Source organism: Cnephaeus nilssonii (genome assembly GCF_951640355.1).
Source record: "Cnephaeus nilssonii genome assembly, chromosome: 19".
Classification (NCBI taxonomy): Eukaryota; Metazoa; Chordata; class Mammalia; order Chiroptera; family Vespertilionidae; genus Cnephaeus; species Cnephaeus nilssonii.
The window spans coordinates 9,795,790-9,808,342 of record NC_137090.1 but is presented as its reverse complement, the minus strand read 5'-3'; the positions used below and the strand labels follow the sequence as shown (position 1 = coordinate 9,808,342).

The 12,553-nt window shown below is 44.3% G+C and overlaps 1 protein-coding gene across 2 annotated transcripts in view; it reads right to left on the bottom strand.

The window, feature by feature from the left end:
* KPNB1 (karyopherin subunit beta 1) overlaps nucleotides 1-8,636 on the bottom strand; it is a gene marked incomplete at its 3' end in the record, with an annotated part of 28,415 nt that extends 19,779 nt beyond the window's left edge. Inside the window, exons 1-5 of one of the 2 annotated variants that reach the window (XM_079798445.1) lie at nucleotides 8,249-8,636; nucleotides 8,087-8,145; nucleotides 5,822-6,004; nucleotides 2,269-2,469; nucleotides 1,175-1,327 (exon numbers count right to left, since the gene is read on the bottom strand). In XM_079798445.1, the coding sequence (XP_079654571.1) occupies nucleotides 1,175-1,327; nucleotides 2,269-2,469; nucleotides 5,822-6,004; nucleotides 8,087-8,145; nucleotides 8,249-8,288 (636 nt within the window). In that variant the 5' untranslated portion in view covers nucleotides 8,289-8,636. The remainder of the gene's footprint in view (nucleotides 1-1,174; nucleotides 1,328-2,268; nucleotides 2,470-5,821; nucleotides 6,005-8,086; nucleotides 8,146-8,248) is intronic. The other variant, XM_079798446.1, reaches the window with a different exon arrangement.
* Between the last annotated feature and the right edge of the window lie 3,917 nt (nucleotides 8,637-12,553).

Genomic DNA, 12,553 nt, shown 5'->3' with positions numbered 1-12,553 from the left:
AAATTGGTTGCAAAACAATGTGAATATACTTAACAATACTGAACTGTACACTTAAAAATGGTTAAGATGGTAAATTTTATGTTATTGTCTATTTTAACACAATTAAAACTAAGTAAATAATGAGAAAATACTTTCAGGAAAAATAAACTTTGTTTATATATTAATTTTCAAAAGCACCTTCCTCAGCCCAGCCGGGTGTGGCTCAGCGGTTGAGCGTCGACCCAGGAACCAAGAGGTCACCGGTTCAATTCCCGGTCAGGGCATATGCCCAGGTTGTGGGCTCGATCCCCAGTGGGGGGCGTGCAGCAGGTGGCCAATCAGTGATTCTCTCTCATCATTGATGTTTCTGTCTCTCTCTCCCTTCCTCTCTGAAATCAATAAAAATTTTAAAAAATTTAAAAAAAAAAAAGCACCTTCCTCAGGAGGTATGAAACAGCCCAATTTCTTTTCTTTTTTAATCTTCACCCAAGGATGTTTTTTTAAAATTGATTTCAGAGAGAAGAAGGGAAGGAGAGAAACACCAATGTGAGAGAAACATCGACTGGCTCACCCCCTAAGTGCCCCAACCAGGAATCAAACCCACCACCTTTTGGTGCACAGGAGGATGTACCAACCAACTAAGCCACACTGGCCAGAGCTGAAAAGTCCAATTTCTATAATCAAGGGGGTTGGGGGTGGGGATTCCCAAGTACACTTTGTACTGCAAAAGGAAAACCTAAGCTTAGAAATCCTTCGGGTTACATTATTACCAAAGCCTGATTAAAAATGGCAAACACCTATTCCATGGCCACATCTCACAAATGTTAACTAGGAATGAAAGCCTCTATCAACCCCGGACCTGGGAATCAACCTTGGAGCCATTCTCATTCAAGAACTGCCTGTCATCATGGAAAGATTAACAACCCTGTTGCCCAAACAGTGGAGTCCCCCCCCAGCCTACTACTTCTCCATGCCTGTAATCCCTACTTCCCCATATCAGCAGCTGGTTTATGGGGGGCTCAGAGCAGATTTTTGTGGATGACCTGCTGCTTTCCCATACTACCAGCAGTACTGGAATAAACGCTCATATATGATTTTAAAAAAGAAAGAAACGAATGCCTCTAAACAAAACAGTCCTTTCTAAATCATAAACTTAAAAATTCCAAAAACTTTCATTTAACTCAAAAGCACTTACCTCTTTGTCAAAGTTAGCTTTGGTGAACTCCAATGAGTTCAGCAGTGCATTAGTAGCTGCTAGCTTCACATTATTACTAGGCTCTTCTTTCCTCATCCCCTGAATTATGGCAGTCAGAATCTCATTGGATTTATCTTGTAGCTGCTCTGGGTCCTGAAACGAACAGAAGCGCAGTAAATATAATAATGAACTCATGACTAATCAGACGTCTTTTTAAGTGTAAAATCCACTTGAGTGAGGATAATGACTTTCTCTAATCTTTTCGCACATATTTCCATGTAGGGTCAAAATATCCCAGCGGCTGGTTGTCCTAAATTGATCCGAAACAAGTTAAACTCATCAACTTTACATCTGACTTCTTAGCATGATTCTGGACATGAGGTAATACTGTTTCCCCTGTTTTGTGCAAATGGAAATGGCAGTGTGATCCCTCCCCCTGCCCCCAGGTCGTCTCTCCCAACTGAAGTATAGCTTCAGAACATCTGAGGGCCAAGAATCAACACCTAGGCACACATCTAGGGAGTCTAAGCCCATGTCAAGTGCTAGGGACTTCTATACTTCAAGTCTGTGTATCAAAACAGACACTGCCCCCCTCCCCTCCCGTCCCCCAAAACACATACAAACCTCAGACACCAAGAGTGGTAACGTGAGCAGCACCAACAGTCCTAGGAAGGCTGCATTTAATATACTGTGTTGTGGCTCCAATGACTAAACCAATTACAAGAGCTGGCAAACTGTTTCTATAAAACAGTCAATGAAAATGTAACAGCATCCATGGTACACTGAGGATCTTGAGAAAGGATCAGATCAGGGATGCTCGAAGATAAAGAATATCCTTAAAAGTCCAGAATCTATGTCTCTCCAAACACATGGAGTTTTTGACCCTCAAGTCTCTTAATTTTAGTACATGATTAACCATGTGAGGGTAAATTAATTTAGGAGTCTAAATGAACAAATAAAGCAGTCCTACTTTCAAAACACTTTGCAGTAGCTTAGTTTTCTTTATAATACGGTAAAGATCATCCTAATATGTGTACGTAACAACTAGATGAAATCATAGCTATGTATGTTAGATAAGATGAGGCAGCACTTACGATATCTTGGCAAATGTAACCAATAGCTTCCAATGTCGACTCTTTCATGTGCTCTGTGCTGTTGGGATTTGTGACATTGGCCACCAGCTGAGGAATGAGTTCTGGCCACTGGTTCACTGGGATCTCTGCACAAGCAATGCCAGCCACACACTGCGAGGCTGAACTAGGCCGGTAGGTTTCTGTGCCCAAAGTCTGCAAAACCTGCATGCACACACATACACCAAAAAAAGATGAAAGATATTAATTTCTAATACTATTTAAACTCTCATATCAATCTCTGAGTTTTCTATAACACAGAAAAGTAGAAAATGGCATATACAGTATAAGTCAGTTGTCGGAAAAAGAAAAAAAAAAAGCTAGCCTCAATACCAATACCAGCACAATCAACATTGCCTCAGACCCCAGAAAAACAAAAACAAAAACAAAAAACCCTGACCCCTACTTCCAAATGGAATTCTCCAAAGCCAGACAACTCATTTCAATGTTCAACGCAAAGGAGAAAAGCAGCACTTGAGATAGCATTAAAAGGAGAAAGAGATGACAAAATTAGCCTATGTTCCTTGCTGGAATTATGGAAGGATGCTCACAGCTTTGTTTTGTGTAAAGGGTGGAATTTAGGATGAAGTTAACTAATTCTGGGGCACTCAAGTGGATCTGATTCCTAATCTAACCTGATTCAAGGAAGAGATTTTCCCACTCATGCAATGTGGAACACACCTTCTGTCTTCTAGTCATTGACAATTTAGCACCCTGGGTGACTTTCATAGTAACATCATTAGATACAGACATAAAGTTACTGATGTTACCAATACCTAAGAACCAATCCTTATTTAACTTCCAATCTGAAAGGATTTGATCTGTTTCCTCCCAAAATCAAAGAACTGTTCTCTCCACCATCAACAGATACCAAGCACTAGTCAGATATGCCAATTAAAATGAAATCCACTTATCATTAAACATACCTTGTTTGAAATGCTAATCATACAAGCATTTATGTAAAGGGTAAAGGCACATGTACAGATAAAGGCTGAAGCCACAATGGATCCAGGGTTAATTATTATCATGATCAGCTTATTTAGTCAATGAACTAAGAATCACCAGTCCACTCAAAAGGCAAACAGTTAACTGTTCCTGGCATGAACACAGGACAAAGAGTAGCTGCCAATTATTCAGGCCAACTCTGCTGACTGGGTCAGGTCACTTAGTATCCTGCTTTGTAGCTAATAATAATGAACTCCCCCCCCCCCCCCATCTTTCCCCCTTATACAGTATACTCCCAACAGCTCTACCCAATAAACAAACAGTTCTGATTCTAAATAAAGGTTTTGCTCTCTAGGGCTACTAAAGCTAGAGTGCACTGTAACAGAACTGTATGTCAAAAGTCTAAGGCAGTGGTTCTGAACCGTTCTAATGCCGCGACCCTTTAATACAGTTCCTCATGTTGTGGTGACCCCCAAACCATAAAATTATTTTCGTTGCTACTTCATAACTGTAATTTTGCTACTGTTAATGAATCGTAAATATCTGTGTTCTCCGATGGTCTTAGGCTCTACAGCAGAGGTTCTCAAGGTTGAGAACCACTAGCAGGGTCGCGTTTTTATGTTATGTTTTAAAAAAACCAGGGGTGACCCATATGATAGGTAATAACCTGAAACAAGAAAAATAAGAAACTAGTTCTCAATTGTGTCCAAAATCCAGATTTCAAAAAATAACCACCAGCATTGAGAAGGCATTAATGACCAAAATGTGCTATGAAAGGGAAAAGGCCAAGATAACTGCTGTGTGTGTGTGTGTGTGTATTTTACTTCAGAGAGGGAGAGTGAGAGAAACATCAATGATGAGAGAGAATCACTGATCAGCTGCCTCCTCCAATGCCCCCTCCTGGGGATCAAGCCCAGAAACTCAGGCATGTGCCCTGACTGGGAATGGAAACGTGACCTTCTGGTTCATAGGTCAACACTCAACCAGTGAGCCACACTGGCAGGGCAATAATTGCTATTTTTTTCTTCATGCACAAGGGCTCAACAAGTTCTTATTCAAATTTCAGAAAAACTTTTGTGTCAAGAGTGATGTGACAAAAAAATAAGTCAGGCCCTAGCCAGTTTGACTCAGTGGATAGAGGGTTGGCCTACGGACTAAAGGGTGCCAGGTTCGATTCTGATCAAGGGCATATGCCCAGGTTGTGGGCTCGATCTCCAGTAGGGGGCAACGCCAATCAATGATTCTCTCTCATTGATGTTTCTCTCTGAAATCAATTTATTTAAAAAATAAGTAAACAAATAAATAAGTCAGTTACAGTTCTAATTATGTCTTATCTCAATTTGGGCACTATAGCAAAGGAATCAAGATTTGCAGTGATTGATGAAATAAACTTCATTTATATCAAACTGCTGAAGGGTGGATTAAAATTTTACTACATAAGCAGACTCAATGTGCATAAAAATAGTTCTATATATTTCAAAGAATATACAAAATAAGTTGCCTTCATAACCTAATTCCTTGTCATGGGTATATCCACGCAAGACTGGAGAAAGACGTATATTAACTAGAAAAGAGAACTTATTGCCGAAAGGGGCGTTAATGTACCTAATGCTGACACCTAGAACCAAGAAATCACAAATAAGACGTGTATAACCATACCTGCACAAGTACACACAAGAATCCCCCACTAGTTCCCCCTCAAATACCAAGGACCAATGATGCGTGACTTACTCTCTGTGCCTTATATATGTAGGACAGACAGTTAAAAAAAAAAGAAAAGCAAAACACATCTGTTCATATATTCCATATCTTTTGCTACATCTAAAAATATGAATTTCTAATACAACATTAAAAAGATCACAAGAACTCCATGATGCAGAGTAACAAGATACATTCAATTTTCCACAAAATCCATCAGCCTACTCTAAATGCCTTGATCAAAAGCCCGGTGTTTCTAAAGAAAGTTTTTCATAATTTGCTAAATATGTGATCAAAGCACCATTAATGTCAATCTTGCTTCATAAATTCTCTGGGCTTCAATGGCCCAAGAGATGATTTAATTCACCTTGTGATTCCACATAGTAGCATTCCTAAACCACCAAACAGCGAGAATTATCTACAGCAGAATTTCAATAAGAGCTGGGTGCTGGCTGACTAGAAAGACCACTTGGGAAGACAGGTTAAAAAATATCCCTGAGCCTCACACTTCAAATCAAAATTTCTGGAGAGAGCTTGAAAACATATTAACAAATTCCTTAAGTGATTCGGATAATCCAAGTTTGGGAACCATCAATTTGTATACTACTCCGATTCTACAAATTCTGGCATCTAACTAAAGTTTCCCAAACTGCTGCAGTCTACCTTAGTTATCTTAAAAGAATTTCAATCCATTAATGGGAATGGACAAGCTGAAATGATACAAATCAAATACAATTTTTATCTTCAAGTGAAGTTTAGGTACCAGAAACCTATTATACCATCAGCTCTATCCCATGCAAATGATAAAAGAACTGACAAGAGATTTTTCTTGTTCCCTACGCTACATGACCAAAAAGAGACAAAAGTTACTTACATAATTCTTGACTTCCCGTCGAGCATTAGCATCAATTGCAAGCCACCTCTGCTGATATTGTGCCTTGATATCTGGATCTTTAGATGTCAAAGAGTTCTTGATTTGTAGACCTGCTGCAACTCTGGCAACTTGACTGTTTCCTGGATTTGCTAGCACTCTGGACAGTTCCACAAGGAACGTGGGCTGTTAAGAAAGATGCATTGGTGAATGAAAATCTCTCTTCAGAAATGTCAATTGAGGATAGCTTAAGAAGCATCAAAACACTGGGGAAAACCTAAATTTTTTAGGACATATCATAATGCCTCAGGAAACTCCAAAATATCTACTTCAAGACTCCTGTAAAAATATTACATTAAGGAAGTCATCCATCTAATCATGCAGCCTCAGCGTTTTACAAGTTACAGATTTTCCTATCAACATCATTCTTAGTGTCCAAATCGTCACATCAGATCCCCCAGAATTAAAGCAAGTTTGACAATCTCGTAGTCAGAAGACTTTTTTAATGTACCTATTACAGTGCCTGTTACTCAATACTTATTTGTTGAATAAATGGATATGTTATGACAGGGTAAAAAAGTAAAAATTTTTTCTAACTTAAAAAAAACACCTCAGTCCAAATGGAATGACGCTCAGAGTGGCTTCTGATCTCAAAGAAGCAGGTAATCTTGTATGAATATTACCTATAAACCTAAAACAGAATTAGGAAACATGCCCTCTATTTTAGCTGTGAGTGTTCATCAAGTAGGGAACAATGATAGGGGGGAAAATGATAAATACTTAGAAATTGTCATGGTAAATCTGTCAAAGCAAATGACTTTATATTTAATAGCCAACAGTTAACACAATAAAGGCTCCTATACACTTTGGACTTGAGCTGCCCACTAAACATAGTGGATTCCCAAAAAGCACACTCAATCTTTTCTAACACAGAACCCCAAAACTACGCTCTTTGTTTTTTAAAAAATTTAACACACAGTCCTTTACCCTGCAAAAAGCTCTGTCCAAAAGCTTTTCTTTCCCTGAAAAGTTAACAGGAAAAACCAAAAGCAGACAGTTTCTTACCACCACCAAGTTCTGCAATCACAGAAGACAACTCCTTAAATTTTATTAACTTCATACTACTAAATAATGCCAGGAATCACATAAAAGGCTTCTTGCAAATTAGCAAAAGCAGGAACAGGAATATACTCCAAATGGAAATACTATCCATCTATACCAGTGGAAAAAATTTTTTTCTATGGAAAGTTAAAAAAAGTAGTAATGAAACCTAAAGGGGGGGGGGGGGAAATCACTCAAGAGCAACTTGTATAAAATAGGCCTTTTCACTATTTTTCCCTTACATTATTTGTCTAATTAATCCAAATAAATACATTTGGTTAGTGTTATTACGACTTATTACCTATTACCTTTCAGAGATGTCAAGTATGAGCCACCTTTCCCTCTGCTCTCCATTCCCCCAAAAGGAGAGGGACACCAAAGAGAAACAATACTGGCACCAGGCTATTTCAACCAATCCACCCCACGTTTTTATGCAGAAGCCCAGACTCTTAGGGGACTTATCTTCATTTTTCCTGTACCCCTTAAATTTGAAGTTATGAAAAACGAGGAACTTTCCTCTGATTTCATCTGGAATCAGGCCCTATCTGCCTGCTGTCTGGATACAAATTCTCTACTCATCGAATTACTTAAAAAGAAAACTGGGAAAGGAATAATCAGGCAGGTAAGGGAGAAATATTGCCCTGAAAGGGTCAAGAGGCATTCGGGTGCCAGACCTGTCTCTGAGCACACACCAAGGGAGATAGGAAAGGGTAGAGCTCTAAGAAGTAGATGCATCGAATCACAGGGGCTACGGGACAGGAAGAAGCCGGCCCGGGTCAGAACAGGGCGGGCAGCTGGGCCCGGAGCTTCCACATGGCCCCTAGGCCCGGCTCCCCCACCCCCACCCTTGCTGAACACGCAGCGCGGCGCAACCTAACTTCGCTTCCCTCCCTCTTTCTCCCTCCCGCTGCACCGCCGCCCTCAGGCCGCGCGGCGATTGGCCAGCAGTCACCCCGGCGCGCCGCGCCATTGGCCAGGCGCCGGGTCCGGGGCGGGACACACCCACCGGCTTCCCGATGGCGGGGTTAGGTTGGACCGGGTGGGGGAGGGAGGGGGACGGGATGGGGCGGGGTGGGTTCCCGAGGCCTGGGCCTCCGGGAGGGCGGGAAGGCCCGCACGCAGGGGATGAGGAGACAGAGGGATGGGGGCCGGCGGGATGGCACGCACCAGGTTTTCCACGGCCGCACGCTCCAGGAACTTCTGCGCCGCTTCCAGTTCCAGCCGATCTGGGGGGAAGGAAAGTGGGAAAGGGGACAGGGTCAGAGGGGCTAGGGCTTCCCTTCCCCCCACCCAATCACCTCAGCCCGACCCCCGGCCCCCGCGTCCTACCCGGAGACACGGTCTTCTCGAGGATGGTGATCAGCTCCATGGCGGAGGTGGCAGCGGCTACTCCTCCTAAGACGACGGTCCGGCCTCTGGGGCGGCGGCTCTAACTGGGGATGGGGGTTGGGGGTCGGGTGGGAAGGGAGGGTGGGGTGGGGAGCGGGGGTCACCACCAGCCCATTCACCGGCTCCCTCTGGTTAGTCGCTCTGGCTCCCTTCCTTCCTCCTCTCGTTCTTTCCTCCCTCCCAATTTGCTGCTGGCGGCGGCGGCGGCGGCAGCTGCTCCTCTGGCGGCGGGGGAGGGACCCCGGGGGCAGCTCAGAGCGCGGCTGGTGCTCGGGTGGCGGAGGGAGAAAGAAGGAAGGGAGGCAGTCAGTGAACGGCGGCTCGCAGGCAGCGAGAGAGAGGGAGGGAGGAAGGCGGAGGGATATTCGGGCCGGACCTCTCCGCGGCGGCACCGCGCTCCACGCTGATTGGCTGCCGCCGTGGCCATGCGGAGTTCCCTATTGGCCAGGCGGTCTGCGTTGAAGGGCCGCCCTGCACCCATTCGCCCGCTGGTTTCAAGTCCCGGGTTGGTTGGGCGGGCAGCGGAATGGGGTGCGTGGATTGGCCGAGGGCCGGAGAGAGCTGGGTGCTGATTGGGCGGGCTTGGGAAAGGCCTTGGTCTCAGACCGGCTGAGCGCTGAGAGGAGAGTGGACCTAAGGCAAGACTCCGGGCCCGCATGATTGGCTGGGGTACTAGACGTTGATAGGATAGGGCGCCCGGGAGAAATGGGGAGAAGAGTTCGGGGTCGGGGCCTCGGAAAGGCGGGAGGTGCCCCGCCGCTTTAGGAGCCCGGCGCGGGGCAGGATGGGACGCCCCCGGGAAGGGGCGGAGCCGTGTTCGGGCTGCGGTTGGGGAAGCGCCGTCCCTCGGAGGGGCGTGTTGCAGAGGGTTTCGCGGGCTTGAGCGGGGGAGGGGAGGGGGAGGGGGCGTTAAAGCCTTGCACCGCGCCCACAGGAAGCTGCTTTAATGGCTAGGCCTACTTGGTAGCAGGCTCGCGGCAGGGCAGGACCTTGAAGACCACGCGGTTCAACTTGCAGTTTGCAGATGTGGAAACTGAAGCCCAGAGAGGGTATGCAACGTGTGCAAGGTTACACTGCCGGGTAGTGGCCTGCCTGGGACTGGACTCAAGCGCTCCTGACTGCCCTTGGCCTTGCATTCAGCTTCCCCCTTCGAGGAGGTGAATACTAATCACTTCCCTTAGACTCATTTATAGGGTTTGAGGCCGGTGCTGTTACAAGCTCTAACTCACATGGGGTGGGTATTTGAATTCCACTTAGATCTCCACCCACAGTGATCAGGTACTTAAAGGAATAGAAATGTTTCATCCTGTGAAGGTGCCTGTATAAAGGGAACCGGAAAGAATGTGTGTACAGGTGTAAAGGACAGTGGTTTTTAGCCTTTTTTTTTTTTTTTTAAGTTCTAAGCTCTGGGAGGAACGAATGAAAGCCTTCCTTAGTAAAATGCACAGAAAGAAAATGTGCAGTTTCTTGACTTCCATGGGCTGATATTGTTACATGGGCTGCACGTGAAGCATTGTCTGAATTGTTACATTTTCACCATATTGCTCGAGGGTTAATTGGATGTAGGTAGTTTATAGAACTCTTGACCACGAGCTTGAACTTGTGGAATAATTTCCCTACTCTAGCCATACTGAGAAAACTAGGAGGAACTCTGTCCTCACTGAGGTTCCACCTAATAATTAGGAAAGGTGGGCCAGCTACCTTTAATCATTAAAAGAGGAAGAAAAGGTCTTTCTCCTAGAGATACCGTTGCCGTTCTGAAGCAGAACTGTGGATCACCTTCCTCACCCCGACCTGTGACTAGTTGATTTCCGATGGGTTAGCAGTTCTAACCCTAGCCTTTTGCTTCATCTATTAACTGAGGAAGAACTACCCTGTGTGTGTAACTTGATTAGTAATCAGTGAAGGTTTAGTGAGGTGACACCCATGAAAATCTTTGAATTGGCCTTATGTAGATTACCCATACTCCAAGTGATCCACAATTTTGTCTCCAAGACAACTTTCTCCTGCAGCCCTGGCGGTTTGCCGAGCCACCTCCTCTGCTCAACATCAGTCATGATAATTACCAGTGAAGGCAAATGGATTTTTAAAGTAGCTGGAATAATATGCTGGGGAGATAAATGTTTTGCAGCAAAGTTCCGGTCAAACATAAGATCCAAGTGAAATGATTTTAGTTCCGTTGAAGTGACTGATGGTGCTGTCTAGTTAGTCCCTGTCTAAATCACTCACACTCCTGCATTCAGCAGGTGCTAGGGAGGCACCAAAGTGAGTGAGTGCACACACTCTAGAAACTACTACCTGGGTTCATCATAGCCCATCTCTGCACTTCTTTGCTTGTGTGACGTAGTTTGCTTATATATAAAAGGCTAATTTACCCACCTCAAAAAGGGCTTTGGGGGTTCTTATGTGAGTTAATAGATGCTGAGTGCTAAGAACACAGCCTGGCATGTTATATGTTACATACACATTGGCTATTACCTATTTAGCATGCATTTTGGACTAAGCAAGTAGTTCTTGGTCCCTAGCTGATTAGAGAAGCTACAGTAATTAATTAATCTCACAAATAAAATTGTCAAAGTGACAGGTACCAAGGAATGCTACAGTCAGGGGACTCAAGGAAAACTTAGCTGAGAAAGGGAAGAGAGTTATTCAGGTGGAGCAGAAAGGAACAGTGTGTACAAAGGCCGAGGTAGGAGAGTGCTTGGAGATTATAAGGAACTGCAAGAAGGTGGGGCCTCTAAAACAGAACAAGGGGTTGAGATAAAGCTGGAGTGTTGAATAGGCAAAAGGCCACATGAAACCTTGCATGCCACTCAAGTGATTTGTCTCTATCCTAAGAGCAAAGAGCAGCTGTTGAAAGGTTTTAAGGATAGTGGTTGCCCTAGCCCAGTGGTCGGCAAACTCATTAGTCAACAGAGCCAAATATCAACAGTACAACGATTGAAATTTCTTTTGAGAGCCAAATTTTTTAAACTTAAACTTCTTCTAATGCCACTTCTTCAAAATAGACTCGCCCAGTCCGTGGTATTTTGTGGAAGAGCCACACTCAAGGGGCCAAAGAGCCGCATGTGGCTCGCGAGCCGCAGTTTGCCGACCACAGCCCTAGCCGGTTTTGCTCGGTGGATAGAGCATCGGCCTATGGACTGAAAGGTTCCAGGTTTGATTCCGGTCAAGGGCATATGTAGGAGGCCTGCAGGAGGCAGCCAATCAGTGATTCTCATCATTGATGTTTCTATCTCTCCCTCTCCCTCCCTGAAATCAATAAAAATATATATATTTTTTAAAAGGCTAGTGGTTGTAATATGAAGATTAGACTGGAAATGGAGAAGAGTAGATGCGGGGGACCAGTTAGGAGGCCATTGTAGTAATCCAGATAAGAAATGATTCTTGTAGAAAGGAGAAGGGTAGGAAGAATAGTGGAAATAGATACCAGAGTTAATTGAACTTAGTGACTGGAAGAAGAGGGAAGTGCCACTGGTGCCTATTAGGATGCTATTTACAGTATCTCCCAAGTGGAAGGAATCAGAGACCATTGTTTAGAAGAGTGAGGAGAGCGGTACATAGGAGGCTTCACGTTGTATTTCTTTTTTTTCCTTTTTTAAATATATTTTTATTGATTTCAGGGAGGAAGGGAGAGGGAGATAGAAACATCAATGATGAGAGAATCATTGATTGGCTGCCTCCTTCACGCCCCGTACTGGGGACTGAGCCCACAACCCAGGCCTGTGCCCTGATGAAGAATCGAACCATGACCTCCTGGTTCATAGGTTGACACTCAACCACTGAGACAACACCAGATGGGCTCAAATTGCATTTCTTAACCTCTCTATGGAGTACATGGATTTTGATATGTTATTCTCTAACTTTTTGAATGTCAGGAATATTCATGTCTGGTGAACAAATTATGAAATTAAGGAAGAGAAAAACTGAGTTTCACTCTTACTCTGCTACTTCCTGCTGTATGATCCTGAGCAAGTTTTTTAACCTTTTGGATCTGGATCTGTGAAATGGGTTGCCTGCGAAAAACCAGGAGCCTCTCTGAGGTGCTTGGTGCAAGTGTCCTGTGCCAGGAGGTGCTCACCTGCATGTTAAGCAAGTGAATTGGTGAAGGCCTGAGATCAGCTGAGTTCCCCCTCCCAGTGTGATGGCCCCGCCCACGCCCCTTCAGGGGAGAAGAAACCTGATGCTCTTTCTTCCTGAGCAAGGCTGATCTGGTGAAGGGTTAAACCTTGGCCTCATTCGTGA